General features: G+C 39.5%; 1 protein-coding gene across 2 annotated transcripts in view; it reads left to right on the top strand.

The window, feature by feature from the left end:
- The window catches only part of CECR2 (CECR2 histone acetyl-lysine reader), a 178,176-nt gene that overhangs the window by 120,175 nt on the left and 39,362 nt on the right, over positions 1–18,639 (top strand). The window contains exons 6-9 of one of the 2 annotated variants that reach the window (XM_076007790.1): positions 1,850–1,899; positions 2,695–2,864; positions 7,383–7,466; positions 15,688–15,841. In XM_076007790.1, coding sequence (XP_075863905.1) covers positions 1,850–1,899; positions 2,695–2,864; positions 7,383–7,466; positions 15,688–15,841 — 458 coding nt within the window. The remainder of the gene's footprint in view (positions 1–1,849; positions 1,900–2,694; positions 2,865–7,382; positions 7,467–15,687; positions 15,842–18,639) is intronic. The other variant, XM_012747732.2, reaches the window with a different exon arrangement.

Below are 18,639 nucleotides of genomic sequence, written 5' to 3'. Positions count from 1 at the left end.
ATTTTGAGTTTAATCAAATTTTCTTACAATAAACAGAAGGTAAAATCTTAAACTTTTTTTTATTCTTCTGTTTTACTATTTTATATATATATATATATATTTTTTTTTTTTTTTGAGACAGAGTCTCACTTTGTTGTCCAGGCTAGAGTGAGTGCCGTGGCGTCAGCCTAGCTCACAGCAACCTCAAACTCCTGGGCTCGAGTGATCCTCCTGCCTCAGCCTCCCGAGTAGCTGGGACTACAGGCATGTGCCACTATGCCCAGCTAATTTTATATATATATATATCAGTTGGCCAATTAATTTCTTTCTGTTTATAGTAGAGACGGGGTCTCGCTCTTGCTCAGGCTGGTTTTGAACTCCTGACCTTGAGCAATCCGCCCGCCTCGGCCTCCCAAGAGCTAGGATTACAGGCGTGAGCCACAGCGCCCGGCCTACTATTTTATATTTTAACAAAGAAAAAGATTCTTTACATTTGGGAAATTTTCTTATATCATTTTTTAGGAAATTCCACCATATGAATTTTGATACTTTGGGAACAGATCTATCAATATAAACCTATTTGAAGTAAGGCTGTATTCTTAATAATCCTAATAACACAGAACAAACAGCTTAATCTAAACTACTTAATCTAAATGTTTGAATTAGGCCAGATTACATTGTGTTGCTTCTTAGCACTAGGAAATATTTCTAGGAAATAAGATTATGATTATAGATCATACACAGTTTGGGGTTTTTTTGGTTTCTTAACTTGATCAGCATTCCACTTAACTTTCCAGAAATTTGACTTCAGATCACAGCTGGCTATTGCCAGCTTAGCAGCATCTGTGAGAAATGACCTATAATTACATGTGTTCTGTATACACAGCATCTGTATCTGTATTTTGCTAGCATTCTGCACATCCTCCTTTATTCAGAAAGTTGTTTTACATTTATCTCCATTTTCTTATAAGTATCAATGATTAAAGTACCTTAGTGTTGGGAATACAGAATCATTTTAAGCATACAGGTCTTGTGCTACCCTCTACTGGTGACTTTATTCCTTTATAGCTGTCTAGCTCCAGCAGTGTTTCAGTATTGTTAAATAAAATTTAAAATTCAGTTCTTCATTCACACTAGACATGTTTCAGGTTCTCAGTAGCCACATGTGGCTTGTGGCTACTATATTGGACAGCACCAACATAGGACATTTTTATTGTCACAGAAAGTTGCATTTAACGTACTACCACTTAGAAATTTGGCAACAAAATATCCAGAGAGTTTCTGTTTCAGGGATACAAATGAAAATGATACTTAATGCTATTGAGTTGTTCCTTTTTGCATTTTATAATTTAATTTCCAGCATTCCTATGAGGTTAGGCACTAATAATGGCCCCATTTTAGGGAAACTTAAATAATTTTCCCAAGGTCACATTTTAAGTGGCACATGTGCACAGGAGGTGGCTCTGATTCATATCCTCTACTTTATGTAAGGTTAAGTTAAATATACCTGTGTGTAGTGTGGCCCTGAGTCGAGGAGGAGGGCATTGTAATCCTGAAAGTTTTTCTTGGCATTTAACTATTAACATTTAACTCATCTGTTTGATTTCACCCCCCCAAAAAATTTTTAAGTTAATATTTTCTTACACGTTGTTGCCATGACATTGGGTAGCTATGTCAGTACTTAACCATCTACACCAGCCTGCCTACCTCTTAGTGTTCATTTATTTATAATTGTTCCCTCTGCTTACCTCACCCCCTTGACATTCTCTCTGTCTGTATTAGGTTAACTGGGTCTACCTTCTAGGGGAAGCATAGAACAATTTTGGACATGTCTTTGTTTTAATTGGTGCCACCTTTTCCTGTGTTTCAGTGAAAAGCAGGAAGAAAACTCCTTGGCATCTGAGCCACAGGCAAGAAATGGTAATGTTATTTGCTGAAGTTTAGAGTGGATGGAATAAACAGAATTCATTTATATTAGGATGGTGACTGTAGCCTTCAAACTAGCCTCACTACCCTTCCTCAGTTCTCTCTTCCTCAAACCTTACCCTGTTTTCATCCATTCATCTGACAGACAATTTAAGATCAGGACTAGTTCTTCTTACTACTGCTCTGATAACTAGGCACAATGTAATAGACACATAAACATTTGAATGAATGACCAGCTTCTCAAAGAGCTACCTTTTCAATGTTGGGGCATTATGGTTTTTCTGGTCAGTGCCAAATACTGGTTTCCTACCTAGATTTGTTTTGTTTTGTTTTGTTTTAAGACAGAGTCTCGCTTTGTTGCCCAGGCTAGAGTGAGTGCCGTGGCGTCAGCCTAGCTTACAGCAACCTCAAACTCCTGGGCTTAGGCGATTCTACTTGCCCGTACCTAGATTTTTAATTCTGTAATACAGATAGCATAAATTTGGGAGGGAAATGGAGGCTGACAGTATCACAGTGTAAGTGAGAGAAGGTGGACTCTGCAAAGGCTAAAACTCAAAAAAGCCATTTTTGTAGAAAAGTACATACCTTTAAGCATTTCTAGGATATTAAAATCTAATTAAAGTCACAGTAGTTATATTTGTATTATCTTTAGGTATTCCATAATAGGTCTTTTTTTCTGACTCCTTTGTTTTAGTTATGACCCAGGGTAGAAATAAAATTGAGAATAAATAGGAAAAAGGTCCTACCTAGTGAGATCTATTATAGTGAATCTATCCCTTTCTTTCCTAGGGTCCCAAGGGCCAGGCCAAGGCACTTGGTGGCTCCTATGCCAAACAGAAGAAGAATGGAGACAGGTCACTGAGAGTTTTCGAGAGAGGACCTCCCTTCGAGAACGGCAGCTCTATAAGCTCCTCAGTGAGGACTTCTTGCCTGAGATCTGCAACATGATTGCCCAGAAGGTATACAGACAGTAATGAGTACTGATGTTCCCCTCAGTTATGTATGATGGTATATTAGGATTATTAATTAGATCTTTCATGTACATTCATTCCACTGTCCTGAAAATAGAGCAGGCTTTCACCTTCTCTGAACTGCTGTGTTTAAGTAGAAGTGCCCATCCATACTTAACAGTGGCTTCTCATAACTTCCTTCTCCTGTGCATTCCCTAAGGAATGTTCCCTAGGCCCCTGGGTGTGTCTCATGTCACCGTGTGCATACCTCTCCACTTACCACATTTTTATGCTTTTAAAAAAATCATCTGCTGGGTCTGTCTCTTCTAAGCAGCAAACTTTGAGGAGCATTTTTCTTTGTAGCTCTAGTGCCAGCTCTACCCTCTTCTCCAACGTCAGGGCAAATTATAGTTTCATCTGCTGTATGCCTTGTACTTTCATGGATACAGATCCTAATTCATGACATTTTCAAACATTGTTTCCCCTCTAGTTCCTCAGCCATTTGAAAAGTACTCTCTCAAAAGTCCCACTTAAAAGTCACTTTGCCCATGAATTGTCTTCATTTTTCATAGCCTTTAGGATTTTCTTCCTTAACATGTTTCCTTGTGCCTTACTTTATTTCATTATGAGTTTAAGCTTCTTTGGCTCAGGGACCAAGTCTTACTCATCTTTTTAACCCATGGCACTTCACGTAATGCCTTTTCTATGGTGGATGCTTAATAATCATTCTGTTTGCTTATTGCATATCAATAATGCTAACACTCGTGATTATTAATACATGTTAACAGAGCACCAGAAATATTTGACCACTTGCCAATGAAATATCAAGACACAGTATTAATAAATTACTGTTGCATTATCTACAGGAAAGTATAAAATGTCAAATTTATAACCTCATTTATTATGGATCCAATGATATGTTTGGTCTTAAGTAGGTTGATACATGAGGAAAAGTTGTAGAAATTTACCTTTCCACAGTAACAGGAATGTAAAACAGTGCTTAATGACTCACTAGTCATGGATGATGAAGGAAATCAGCATTTCCTGATCAATATACTTAATTCCATATAAGATAATTACATTTGGTTTTGATGATCTCTAACACAGTGCCAATTTTTCTAGAAATTGAAATATATAATCTAGTTTTCTTAAAGTAACTATCATACACAGCAATAGTCTTATGACTTTGTGTAACTGTGTATATGACTTTATTGATAATTGCAGTTCATGGCACATTAAATCATCTATAAGTTTACCTGATCAGCTTAAACCTTCTTTTATAATTTTGGTTTTACTGCAGTATTCAACCCAAGATATTTTTTTCTTTTTGAGACAGAGTGTCAGACACTCTGTTGCCCCGGCTAGAGTGCCGGGGCATCAGCTCACAGCAACCTCAAGCTTGTGGTCTCAAGCAATCCTCCTGCCTCGGCCTTCCAAGTAGCTGAGACTACAGACATGCGCCACCATGCCCGGCTAATTTTTCTATATATTTTTAGTTGTCCAGCTAATTTCTATTTTTTTTAGTAGAGATGGGTCTTGTAATCTTGCTCAGGCTGGTCTGGAACTCCTGAGCTTAAATGATCCACCCACTTTGGCCTCCCGGAGTGCTAGGATTACAGGCGTGAGCCACCACGCCCAGCCTCAACCCAAGATTTTTGAGGATAGCAGAATGAAGTAAAAAAAACCTACCAGAATAAAACTGATTGTTTTGATGAAAAATTTCAAGAATTGATTCTTTTCAGGAGAAGAAAGTTAAGGCTGGGTGCAGTGGCTCACATCTACAATCCCAGCATTTTGGGAGGCTGAGGTGGCAGGATTCCTTGAGACCAGCTTAGGTAAGATAGGGAGACCCCATTGCTACACAAAATTTACCAATTAGCCAGGCTTAGTGGTTAGCGCCTGTAGTCCCAGTTACTTGTGAGGCTTAAGAGGGAGGATCACTTGAGCCTAAGAGTTGGAGACTGCGGTGAGTTATATGCTCGTGCCACTGCAGTCCAGCCTGGACAAGAGACAGAGCCAAGACACTAGTTCTCTTGAAAAATAAATAAATAACTGCTTTGAAGTATATACAGTTTTTATTTTTATTTATTTATTTATTTATTTTGAGACACAGTCTCACTCTGTTGCCCTGGCTAGAGTGCCATGGCGTCAACCTCACTCACAGCAACCTCAAACTCCTGGGCTCAAGTGATCCTCCTGCCTCAGCCTCCCGAATAGCTGGGATTATAGGCATGCACACCATGCCTGGCTTATTTTTTCTATATATTTTTAGTTGTCCATACAGTTTCTTTCTATTTTTAGTAGAGACGGGGTCACACTCTTGCTCAGGCTGGTCTCGAACTCCTGAGCTCAAACAATCCACCCACCTCAGCCTCCCAGAGTGCTAGGATTATAGACGTGAGCCATCGCACCCGGCCTATACAGTTTTTAATTCCTTCCGTTATCTTTGTTAACATTACCCATCCTAAACACATCAACCAAGAGAGATTTTGTTCTTTTTTTTTTTCTCCCTCCCCCCAAGATTTTGTTCTAATAATGAAAAATGTCTACAATTCAAACACAGATCAGTAGAAAAGAATGTGATTCTCACAAATCAACACCAGGACATATTAAAATATATTATGTGATAGAGGCATAAGGAACTGGGCAGTGGGAAAAGGGTGAATGTGGTAAGTGGAAAAGTCAGGAGGCTTTCTTTGAAATTTAACTTGAATTGGGGTGCCACCCTGTCGTAGCTGTCCCTTGAATAAGTATACTTGATACCTCTCAATTTCAATTTTCTTATTAGTAAAATGAAATGCTATCACTTCAAACATGTTTTTGTGAGAATTAAACAAAAAGGACCCATGTCAGTGTACATAGCACAATCTTTAGCTATCAGTAGATACTTGGTTGGTCCTCTTCCATCGTCTGTGCAATGAGGAACCTTGGTAGAAAACTAAATCACATTTCTTAGCAAAATAAATACAAGAAGAAAGTCAAAAGATTTGATGCATCTTTGAAGATATGATAGCCTCTAAACTTTGAAATAATAAAAGAAATCAGAAGGTAAGGCATGTTGTGACCATATAAAATTTCTTTTTAAATAACCTTTTTTTCTCTTTTTAATGGGTGTGTAGACTGTTGGAAATGTTTGTAGCTAGTGTTATAGAAAGTAATAGTCAGAAAGCTTTATAAACATTAGGTCCCTAACAAATAAGTTGACTAAGGGTAGTTAGTTTCCACGGAAGGTAATGGTAAAGTGTGGCAGGAAGCACTTTCAGCCTCTGTATTGAGTAGTGTGTTCCTCTATAGTAACTTTCATCTGATTTGGCAAAGTTGAAGTGGAAATTTTGTTGTCTTTTGCTTTTATCACGGTAACTCATGTAATCTCTTTGGAAGACAGTTCCATGGTTAGTTGAGATTATCTTCCTATTAGGATCTTGAAGCTTATAAAAGAATTTCTTACTTATAGGCTTATTTGAGGAAACTTCTATAGGGTAGCTTTTGGGGGAAAGTACTTAAAGAAGGTCATGCCATCGTTTGATAACTGGCATTGCATCTGCGTTGGTAAGTAGTTCTTTCTCTTAGAAATGCTTTCTAAAGCTGCTGACCCATTAAGGCTACCCCCATGGCTTTTCAATGTGTTTGTATTATAAACCACCTGTTACCATTTTCTGTCCTTTGATTCCTTACCTCATTGATTCTTCAAGAAGTCAAGAGTTTGGATTAAGTGTCAACAAAGCCAAATCTGGAAAATGGTTGGTTGTTTTTGATGCTAAAGTCAGCGAAATTACATTGTCTTAAAGTGAAGGCTTTTGCTTACCCCCTTTTAATATTAGGTTTCAATTGGTGAAGTTACGGAGCTCATTCCACAAAAATTCCAGAACTTACATGTACTAATAAACCTTGGTCTTCAAAATACTTACCTAGTTTACATCTCAAAACTCCTTTGAAATTTCCTACAGTAGTTACTTTCAACCCTGTTGCATTTTCGCAGAGCTCTGATCTTTTCAGGTGCACTCTCAGACTCCTAATCACTAGTCTTTTTCTCACTCTTGCTTACTAGCTTTCATTCCCAGCCTGGGCAGCTGCTCTCACTTCTCACTGCTGCCGCTGAACTGCCTTGTGAAGGGGAGGTCTACCCTCAGCTGCTCATAAGTCCCTTTTTCAGAGCTATTCCCTTCAGCTGAAGGTGATAAAAAAGCTGGCTTTCTCTTAATAATTAGGGGAAAAGATATATTTTTTAAAATAATTAAACATGAAGGGAGTTTCTTACCAGTAATAAAGACTGTCAAAGGAGACACTTGGTTGTCGGTAAATATTTTTGTTTTTGTTGTTTTATGAGAATAAACTGGCTTAGTACCTTGCACAGCTGAGTGGTCATTTTCCCTGATTGTCCTTGAGTGTACTTTGGCCCTCCCTCTTAGGTAAAGCCATTTCCTGTGCACCTTAATCGCCGTTCTTTTACTGGCGGAGGCAGCAGCAGCAGCAGCTGAGAACACCCTAATCTATCTTTTCCTTTATTTTCCTCACTTCTAACTATAGGGAAAACGTCCACAGCACACAAAGGCAGAGTTGCAGCCTAGGTGGTTGTCTGACCACCTGTCCGTCAAATGCATCAAGCAAGAGGTGAGTGTGTGTGAGAGTAGCCAGGAGGAGCTTTAGGTGTTCAGAAAGGATAGTTACATTTTATTTCATGTACTTCTTCCATTCTTCTTTATTTTACCTCATTTCTCCCCTAAATCTCAAACCTTTATTGAGAATTCTTATACTTTCTAGAAAGAGAAGGAACTGTAAAAATAAGGCATGAAGGCCACACTCTTACAGTCTCCTTATATTTGGAATGATAGGTACATTTCTATTTTATCCAACATAGATGAGAATGATAGGTACAATAACAGATGTATGTGTAATAGAAGCTCATGAATGCAACGATGGAAGCATTTAGAGCTGAGCAAAGGAGAGTTGTAGCAAGGAGAGCTGTCATTGACCTCCACCTTGTGGGATGGTTAGTATTTTGATGAGGAGTATAAAAAAAGGGGTGGGGGCAGAGGGCATCCCACAGGACAGAAATAATAGAAACAAAAGCACAGAGGCAGGACATTGTAGAATGTGGTAAAAAAAAAAATAGTGTATATTAGGATGTGGCTGGCATATTTTGTAATATATAGTAATAGTATAAGAAAATGCTGGAGTGATCAGATTCTATATCCTTATATCTTCAGTGGTCAGCCATCCTTATATCTTATATCTGTCATCCTTATATCTTCAGTGGTCAGTAGGAAGGAAAGTTATGTCATTAGATCTTTATTTTTTTAGGAAGATACCTCACTGGTTATCCTGTGGAAAATGGCTTTATAAGGAAAAACTGGAAGGTCAGACTGAGCTATACTTCAGCAAGAGTTAGCAGAAAAATTGCTGTGATTGAATGGAGGAGATGACAACTTCCCGAGGGTGGGAGGATTGTTTCAGTATACAATGATAGGTATAAAGGTCAGGTGGAGAGGTACTAGGAGTGAATAAAAGATGAGTTTTTATAGGTCACCGTATTTTCTGTCCTTTTGGGAAGTATGACCATGAAAGAAAACAATGAAAAAGTAAAGATAAAAAACGAAGAAAGCTTGTGGCAGGTTGGTTGGTTTGTTTCTAACTGGAGATAACAGCGTGGGTATGAAAATGCCTATGAATGAGAAGCAGGGTGGATCTGTCTGCTGTCTGGCAGCATGAAGTGCTTAAGTGTCAAGGCACCTCACCAAGGGGTGCAGTCAATCACAATTCTCCTGAGACACAAGGAAAGTAAAAAAGGATAAGTAAAGACACAAATCATTTGAAGGGGCAGAAAAATGTTTAGGTCCCATGAAGAAAGATAGGACCTCAGGTGGGAGTTTGAGATAGATGTTAGTTGAAAAAAGAGTGTTTGGGGCAACAACTCATTATTAATAGAAGGGTTTTCCAAGCAGCATCCAGGGGCCAACTATGTTTGGGTACTTTAATTTTCTATTAATAATAATGTAGTTTAAGAGTAGTTGAATGACATTATCTAGCATCATACTGTAGGAAGGGATGAATTCGGTATTTGTATTTATTGAGATTTAAAGTAAACAAGGTGAGAGTGAGATACGAGCCATAAGAAACCTAGATTGCTAGTAAGGATATGTTTGATGGGGGAGACAAAGAGGAGAGTGAAATTAAGGAAGAAGCAGCGAAGTAGAAGTGTGGAAAATCCATCCTCCTTGCTGCAGAAAGTCCAGGAAGCACACTGCACACACCTTCTCAGCCTCCTCGTCTCTCTAGTTTTTAACCATTTGTCTCCTTTGAGTACTATGTTTTATTGAATATTTAAACAGTTCAGTGGGCATAGAAAGTTTTACCTTAGGAGACAGTAGTTTTACTTTAGAGCATGTCTTTGACTGGGCTGTTAAATTTTTATTCACTTTATTATATTTTGATTTAGCCTTCTCCTCCCCCTCTCCCCTGCTCCTGGCTTTCTTGGGTTCTTTCCACTGTGTTCTTTCCACTGTCTTTATTGCCTTAACAGCTAACACCTGCAGAGAATCTCCCTTTCCTATTTTCTTTTCACTGCCCCTTAGATGCCCTATTTACACTTCAGACTGCATAGTAGTCAGAATGGATTGTGAGGTTCTTCATTGTGTCAAGCAGAAGTTTAGTATCAAACAATAAAATTTGTTCTTTTATTCTTGGCAGTCTTTTTTGGTTTGTTTTTTGTTATTCTGCTCTTACTTTGAGATACAAGAAATCATGGCATATAAAGATTCTTAAATATCTGTTGTGGCTTCAGATAATCTGGAGAAAACCTTAGTGGTGGCATGAGTTTTGTGCTTTTGTTTCATCAGCAAAAATCTTCAGGCATTTATTTATTTATTTATTTATTATTTTTATTGATTGATTGATTGATTGACAGTCTCGCTTTATTGCCCAGGCTAGAGTGAGTGCCGTGCCGTCAATCTAGCTCACAGCAACCTCAAACTCCTGGGCTCAAGCAATCCTACTGCCTCGGCCTCCCAAGTAGCTGGGACTACAGGCATGTGCCACCATGCCCGGCTAATTTTTTCTATATACATTAGTTGGCCAATTAATTTCTTTCTATTTATAGTAGAGACGAGTGTCTCACTCTTGCTCAGCCTGGTTTCGAACTCCTGACCTTGAGCAATCCGCACGCCTCGGCCTCCCAGAGAGCTAGGGTTACAGGTGTGAGCCACCGCGCCCGCCCAAAATCTTTAGGCCTTTAAAGCATGTAGTCACGGTTTCTGGCCTGTGTTGGTCACCCCCAGAGTTCAGTCTTACTGCATTTTCATTGTGACTTATGCAGAAAGTATCAGTGAAGGAAGAGTCTCATTGAACTCTGTTGTAGGAGTAGGGATGTAGTGGTTATTTTTGTAGATAGACTTTGGAGTTTTCTATTGTTATGGAGCTGTTTGTGGTGGTATGTTCTTTTCTTTCTTTTTTTTTTTTTTTTTTTTTTTTTTTTTGAGACAGAGTTTCACTCTGTTGCCCAGGCTAGAGTGAGTGCCATGGCGTCAGCCTCGCTTACAGCAACCTCAAACTCCTGGGCTCAAGCCATCTTTCTGCCTCAGCCTCCCGAGTAGCTGGGACTACAGGCATGCGCCACCATGCCCCGCTAATTTTTTCTATATATATTAGTTGGCCAATTAATTTCTTTCTATTTATAGTAGAGACGGGGTCTCGCTGTAGCTCCAGCTGGTTTCAAACTGCTGAGCTCAAGCAATCCGCCCATCTCGGCCTCCCAGAGTGCTAGGATGTGGTGGTATGTTCTTAAGTGTGCCCACAAGTCTGATAACCTGCCATAGGGTCAGGGGTGCGCATACGGGAGTCCTAAGCACTGTGTAGAACAGAGATTCTGTGAATAAACCTTGAGTGGATTTCTAAATGGTGTTTCTAATTAGCTTCTCATGAAAATGCCCCCTTGATTCTAGCAGGCCTCTTACCTGTAAAGCCTTTAAACACTAACCCTTGTCCCATTTGCAGCTGACCCTATTTTAAAGAAAAAAATTACAATGTAAGAAAGTAAAATCATCTTCTAACCATTTAGGGTTTATTTGATTACCATTCATTTGGTTGTGCTGGCTCTTTTTTTTTTTTTTTTTTTTTGAGACAGAGTCTCGCTTTGTTGCCCAGGCTAGAATGAGTGCCATGGCATCAGCCTAGCTCACAGCAACCTCAAACTCCTGGGCTCAAGCAATCCTTCTGCCTCAGCCTCCCAAGTGGCTGGGACTACAGGCATGCGCCACCATGCCCGGCTAATTTTTTCTATATATATTATTTGGCCAATTAATTTCTTTCTATTTATAGTAGAGACGGGGTCTCACTCTTGCTCAGGCTGGTTTCGAACTCCTGACCTCGAGCAATCCGCCCGCCTCAGCCTCCCAGAGAGCTAGGATTACAGGCGTGAGCCACCGCGCCCGGCCTGTGCTGGCTCTTTAATAGTTAAGACCTACTAAAAGTATGCTTACATAGTCCTGTCCTTTAGTGGTATTGTCATTAGCACTTGTTTTACCTTGTGGTGCCTAAGTGTTGAAAATTAGCACAGAAATTTAAAAACAGGTTGGATGGATGCAGTGGCTGACACCTATAATCTGAGTCGCTTGGGAGGCTGAGGCAGAAGGATGGCTTAAAGGCAGGAGTTCAAGATCAGCCTGGGCAATATAGCAAGATTCCCCACTTCCTCCCCCCTGCCCCCTCTACAAAAAGAATTTTTTTTTGAGACAGAGTCTCGCTATGTTGCCCAGGATAGAGTGCCATGGCGTCAGCCTAGCTCACAGCAACCTCAAACTCCTGGGCTCAAGTGATCCTCCTGCCTCAGCCTCCTGAGTAGCTGGGACTACAGGCATGTGCCACCATGCCTGGCTAATTTTTTCTATATATATGTTAGTTGGCCAATTAATTTCTTTCTATTTAGAGACGGGATCTCACTCTTGCTGAGGCTAGTTTTGAACTCCTGACCTTGAGCTATCCGCCCCCCTCGGCCTCCCAGAGAGCTAGGATTACAGGTGTGAGCCACTGTGCCCGGCCTTCTACAAAAAAATTTTTTAAGTTAGTTGGACATTGTGGTGCGCACCTGTAGTCCTAGCTACTCCAGAGGCTGATGCAGGAGGATCACTTGAACTCGGGGAATTGAAGGCTACAGTAAGCCTGCCTGAGTGACAAAGCAAGATCCTGTCTCTAAATAAATTTTTTTTAAAAAAACTGTTTTAAATGCACAAGTTCTAACCTTTTGGTCCTTGAATGTGACTTTTAACAGGAATCAAATGGTGGAGGGAATACAAAGTTAATAAAAATTACATTACTTGACTGGGTGTGGTGGCTCACGCCTGTAATCCCAGCACTCTGGGAGGCCGAGGTAAGAGGATCACTCAAGGTCAGGAGTTTGAGACCAGCCTGAGCAAGAACGAGACCCCGTCTCTACTAAAAATAGAAAAGAAATTCATTGGCCAACTAAAAAAAATAGAAAAAATTAGCTGGGCATGGTGGCACGTGCCTATAGTCCCAGCTACTCAGGAGGCTGAGACAGGAACATCACTTGAGCCCAGGAGTTTGAGGTTGCTGTGAGCTAGGCTGACACCACGGCACTCTAGCCAGGGCAACGGAGTGAGACTCTGTCTCAAAAAAAAAAAAACACAAAAAAAACCACATTAGATTACTTGAGAACATCTAATACTAGTGTTGATTCCCCAGTCTATTTGGGAAGGGATTGTTCTGAGTCCAAAAGAATTTACATTCTTATAGAAAACTTGGAGACTGCATTTAGAAACTGTAAAAGACATGATGATCCCACAATGCAGGAATCATTACTATTTACATTTTCATGGATTTGCTTTAGGCTTTTTCTCTATGGGATCATATTGAACATTCTGTGACATGCATGTTTTATGTATCTTCTGTGAATTTCATATTCATGTTCCATTTGTTGGGGAGCACTATTGATTTGTAATTTCTCTCTACATATTAAAAATAACAAGTCATTGTCATTTGTTATAAAGTTAAATGGATATTAGTAAGATTTATGTATTTGGCTCTTTTGTCCATTCTCCCCTCTTACATTGATTTAACATGAAATACCTCCCATGTTTGTCTACTTAGATAATCAAGTCTTCAGTGACTTAATATTTCATTTCATAAGTAATTGGCTTGCATTTCCTCAGTCCTCATTAAAATGCTGATCTTATTTAATATACTCTTGTACTGATTGAAGGGAAAATATTTCACATAATTATACCAGCTGTTCTCTGTGGGGAGGGGCAGAATGAATACATGTACATTATGTTATGATTTAAATAACTTATATTTGTTGTATATGCCTGTTTTTTTCTCTCATTTTTGTGTCTGTCATATAGAAATTGCTATTATTTTCTTTGAATGAAATATTTCCTTTAACAAGGTTCCATTTCCTCATATCTCTTCCCTTTCCCCTACTCTTGTTAATCAATTTATGTGGGTTTTTATTGTTTTTTATTTGTTTGTTTTTGAGTCAATGTACAACTGAAAGCAAAGGCACATTGTTTTGTTTTGTTTTTTACTTTGGTTTGTTAACTGTAGTTTCCTCATATGTTGTCAGCTGGGTAAAGATGTTGCCAAAGAGTTGGAGTAATGAAGGACTTGGGAAGTCGGATGAGGGTGAGGAGTGTTGGCAGAATTCAGGGAAGGTGCTGGACTGGCATTTATTCTGGCCAGTGGCCAGAGTTGCAGTCCTTGGAAGAATTGTACTTGCCAGTTGTCCATCGTATGCCCATTTCAGAATCAGCATCTACCATGTTTTAACTACCTGCTCTGGTTATATGCTAATGAAGATTTTAGGGAACTGAATTGAATTCTGTTTGTTCTGCTGAGACTCCTTGTGAGTGCAGTGTTGTATGTACAATTAACAGTGGCTAATTCTCTATTTTCATCTCTCCTCCTGGTCATTCCAGATGTTTACCTTGTCAACTCTTAATTAAAGTCATGCTCATAGAATTTGAATAATTGAAAAAAAAATGACATTGAAAGTCTACTGTCTAGACAAGACTCATGTCTAAATTGAGTCAAATGAGAATCTAAACTGGTTTTAAGAACCATAAAGAAAATAATAACACAATTTTAATCAAAAGCAGTTTCATTGTTTAACAGTAACTTGTATAAATGACAGTCTGCATTCGTCTTTTTTTCTCCCCGCATTAAGACCCCTTTTACAATTTACACCGTATAAAACCTTGGAAAATGTATCTGATATAAAAGTTTCTTAGGTCTTCTCCCTGTTGAAAGGGTCTGTTAACCACTTTGGGACCAGAGTCAACTGTAGTTGACAGCCACAGATGAATGCACACAGCGACTTTAGCCGACAGCCGTGATATGACTTTTCTAATTTTTCATTTATCAAAATTAAATTGTGAACATTTAAAAATAACGTAATGAAAACAAAAATGTATATGTTACCTATTCTGATTCACATGACAAGTAAAGCTGCCTGTAAAGGAGAGCAAGCTTTCAGTGCTTTAAGGCTTTCCTCGTCACACAAGAGCAGAACGGACGCGTGGTCAACGCACAGCACAGACTGTGAGTGCCGCTGCGGGCGAGGTGTCGCGGCCGGTGAGCGCCGGACCAAAGTGGTTAAAGAAAGCTTCACATTCCTGTTAGGTTTCACCTGAAACAGATAATTAAAATCTTTTCTGTGAGGGTAATGTGAATTCTCCCTCTGTTGACACCCTATTCATTTTTCTGTCTCTCTGCAACTTATGGATGTTGTTTATTGCAAACAACAGTTGTTACCTCTTCAATAACACTTAAAAAAGAGAGAAGTTCTAGCTTTCACATCAGCACAAAAGTTGAGGGAAGAAATTAAAAATAAGCAGCTTCAGTGTCCTAGGCTACAGCATGGCTCAGAACTAGTTTTACTGGAAAATGTGCATTGTAAAACTTCCCTTACGATAATTGTCCTGTTTTCCTTTGTTTATCTTTTCTTTTGTTAGATTTCTTAGACAATCACATTCTCAGCAACCACCTGAAATCTTTGCTAACATTGTTTGGCTTGAAAAACAAAGGAATATGATAGCCAGTCTTTGTGTAATTTTCATGAATTTCTCTTTTCTCTCTTTGCATCTTAAGCTAAAACAGTGGCCCTTACCACTAAAACCCCAATTTCATATTTTGTTGGTAATGAAAAGTGTAAAAAGGTAAGAGTTTCAAAACCATTCGTAGTGGGGCTGGGGATGGTGGCTCACACTTGTGATCCTAGCACTCTGGGAGGCTGAGGCAGGAGGTTTGCTTCAGCTCAAGAGTTGGAGACCAGCCTGAGCAAGAGCGAGACCCTGTCTCTACTAAAAATAGAAAGAAATTAGACGGGCAACTGAAAATATTAGAAAAAAAAGCCAGGTGTGGTGAGATCTACTCCCAGCTATTCAGGAGGCTGAAGCAGGAGGATCATTTGAGCCTAGGAGTTAGAGGGTGCTGTGAGCTAAGCTGACACTATTGCACTCTGCCAGACAATAGAGCAAGACTGTGTCTCGAAAAAAAAGAAAATCGTGCGTATTACTGATATTGGGAGTATGCGGTCTGTCCAGTGACTATCTTTCATCCTTAGTGTACTTAGAGGAAGGTGGGTTTTTTTTCAAGTTTATCCAAAATTAAATCTAAAAGAATGCTGTCTTTGTTAGTATCAATTTATATAACCATACATTTATTCTACAAATAATAAAATCAACTGGTAGTTAAGAAATAAATCCTCTAGCTAACAGTAGGTATCTAGTAATATTTATGGAATATGTTGAAGTCAGTAAATTGAATCTGAGGGGGCAGAACTGATCTCACTGTGTACTGATGTATACTCCTGCATACACAGGAGACGCCTGTGCTCACCAGAATAGAGAAACAGAAGCGCAAAGAGGAGGAGGAAGAGCGTCAGATTCTTCTGGCAGTGCAGAAGAAGGAGCAGGAGCAGATGCTGAAGGAAGAGAGGAAACGGGAATTGGAGGAGAAGGTCAAGGCGGTGGAAGGTACGTGTGCTCTCGGCGCAGTATGGAGAGGGAGGTGTATGTGGCGTGGCCCAGTGTCCGCAGAGCCACAGCCACTCCAGGCTAGGTGCCGCCATGTATCTGAGCTCATTCTGGTGTATAAATGACAGTCTGCATTCATCTTTTTTTCTCCCTGCATTAAGACCCCTTTTACAATTTACATAGTATAAAACCTTGGAAAATGTATCTGATATAAAAGTTTCTTAGGTCTTCTCCCTGTTGAAAGGGTCTGTTAACCACTTTGGGACCAGAGTCTGTGTACATACTTTGTGCGTTGTATTTTGTCATGTTTATTCTCCTGTATCCAGTCTCACTGCCTTTTTATTCCTTCTGAAGCACTTGTCAGTTTCGGTGTGCCTTTCAGTGTCTTAGTTTATTCTAATCTCTGCTATGCCCCCTGGGTGGAATAAAAAAAAATGTATTAAGATATTGATGAGAACTGATTTCACAGATATAATTTCAAGCACAAATGAGATATATTTGAGCCTCAGGTTTTTTTAGATTTGGCACTCTTCAAGTCCAGAATATTACCATTAATGTTATTATAGCAAATAGTTTTCTCAGACCCAGGTCTGGATATTGGTCTTAGGATAATGAGATTTTTCTTATGTTTGTGGTTCCACAAAGGTAAGGATAACTAACTGTCCTTAGGTGTTTTCTTACATAACAGTTGTATTTATAAGGTGAACCTGACAATATCATATGAAAACAGATCATTTGACATGGTTGAATATAGACTAAAGTTTATCTTTTCTTTTTCTTTCTTTTTTTTCTTTTGGCTGAGAATTTTTGTTCCAAATCTTTTCTTTTAAATGTATTGAATCTTTGTAATTTTTTAATAAAACAGTATAGTATATGGGATTTGACTTTTTTTTTTTTTTTTTTTTTTTTTTTTGAGACAGAGTCTCACTTTGTTGCCCAGGCTAGAGTGAGTGCCGTAGCGTCAGCCTAGCTCACAGCAACCTCAAACTCCTGGGCTCAAGCGATCCTACTGCCTCAGCCTCCCAAGTAGCTGGAAGGAACTACAGGCATGCGCCACTATGCCCGGCTAATTTTTTGTATATATATTTTTAGTTGGTCAATTAATTTCTTTCTACTTTTGGTAGAGACGGGGGTCTCGCTTAGGCTGGTTTCGAACTCCTGACCTTGAGCAATCTGCCCATCTCGGCCTCCCAAAGTGCTAGGATTACAGGCGTGAGCCACCGCGCTCGGCCCTGGATTTGACTTTTTTTTTTTTTTTTTTTTTTTTTTTGAGACAGAGTCTCGCTTTGTTGTCCAGGCTAGAATGAGTGCCATGGCGTCAGCCTAGCTCACAGCAACCTCAAACTCCTGGGCTCGAGCGATCCTTCTGCCTCAGCCTCCCGAGTAGCTGGGACTACAGGCATGTGCCACCATGCCCGGCTAATTTTTTATATATATATCAGTTGGCCAATTAATTTCTTTCTATTTATAGTAGAGACGGGGTCTTGCTCTTGCTCAGGCTGGTTTTGAACTCCTGACCTTGAGCAATCCGCCCGCCTCGGCCTCCCAAGAGCTAGGATTACAGGCGTGAGCCACCGCGCCCGGCCTGGATTTGACTTTTTTAATGCAGTGTTTCAGTGTAAAATTTAGGTAAATTTTGGCTATGAAAATTGAAGGATCCTGGCCTTATGTACTTTTTTCCTCCCATTTCTAAATAGTAGTTTCTGTTACTTAATATGTTAACCCCATTTCTTCATTCTAAAATCTTTGGTGTATGTCATCTACAGATTTAGCCTGTATGCTGGTATGTAATACTTATAAGGTCTTTCATAGGACCTATTTCTGATGCTAGATTTAAATTCCTCAAGATATAATAACTGGCTTTTCTTTCTTTTTTCTCCCTCTCAAGATTTCTGTATATTGCCCAGGCTGATCTGAAACTCCTGAGCTCAAACAACCCTCCTGCCTCAGCCTCTTCTGAGTAGCTAGACTACAGGTGCATACCACCACACCCAGCTTATTTCTTTGTATTTTTAAATGGGATTTCGTTTTTCAATAGAGTTCTGACATAGCTTGAAATGGTGGTACCACCTGTAGCCTTAGCTACTCAGGAGGCTAAGATAAGAGGATCATTTGAGCCCAGTAGTGTGAGTCCAGCCTGGGCAACATAGCATAACTATCTTAAAACAAAAAAAGGTAACACAATGAAAGTGACATTTAAATAGACTTATCAAGAAAGTTCTCTTTGAAGATGTGACATTTTAAAAAAGTGAATGAGGTTGCCACATGAATACCTGATGGGGCAAGAGCATTGCAGGCAGAAGGAATGGCGTCTGATAGGCACTGAGACGGGAGTGTGCAGCAAGTAGACTAGTGTGGCTGGATCAAGGTGGACAAAGGGAAGGCTGGCTGGACATGTGGCCTTGCAGGTGACCAGGCACCAGATCAGGTTGGGCTGTGCAGACCTGTTAGAAGGATTAAATGAAAACAGGACAGTCCCAAACACACAGCAAATTACAAAGGATAGTTATTGTGGAAAGAATTACAGGCCAAAAGATAGTTACAATAATAAACTTACAGACTTTTTAGTTGCTTCTAACTATAAAGAGAGAAATAATGGATTATGTACTAATAGGATAGTTTTTAAATTATAACAGTTTATTCAGAGAAACAAGCTCTGTATGACATTAAATTCTAAGAGGATTTCATCCTTTGGGTCCTTTTAAGATAATATTTGTCTGTGTTTGAGGGTAAATGTAGCAAAGAACATAGCTTCACTCTGTTGCATGCCTCTGTTTATACTCTCATCTCAACAATGC

Source organism: Microcebus murinus, chromosome 10, assembly GCF_040939455.1.
Source record: "Microcebus murinus isolate Inina chromosome 10, M.murinus_Inina_mat1.0, whole genome shotgun sequence".
NCBI classification, from domain to species: Eukaryota; Metazoa; Chordata; class Mammalia; order Primates; family Cheirogaleidae; genus Microcebus; species Microcebus murinus.
Note: the sequence above shows the minus strand (reverse complement) of the source record. Positions and strands in the feature narration are given on the sequence as shown.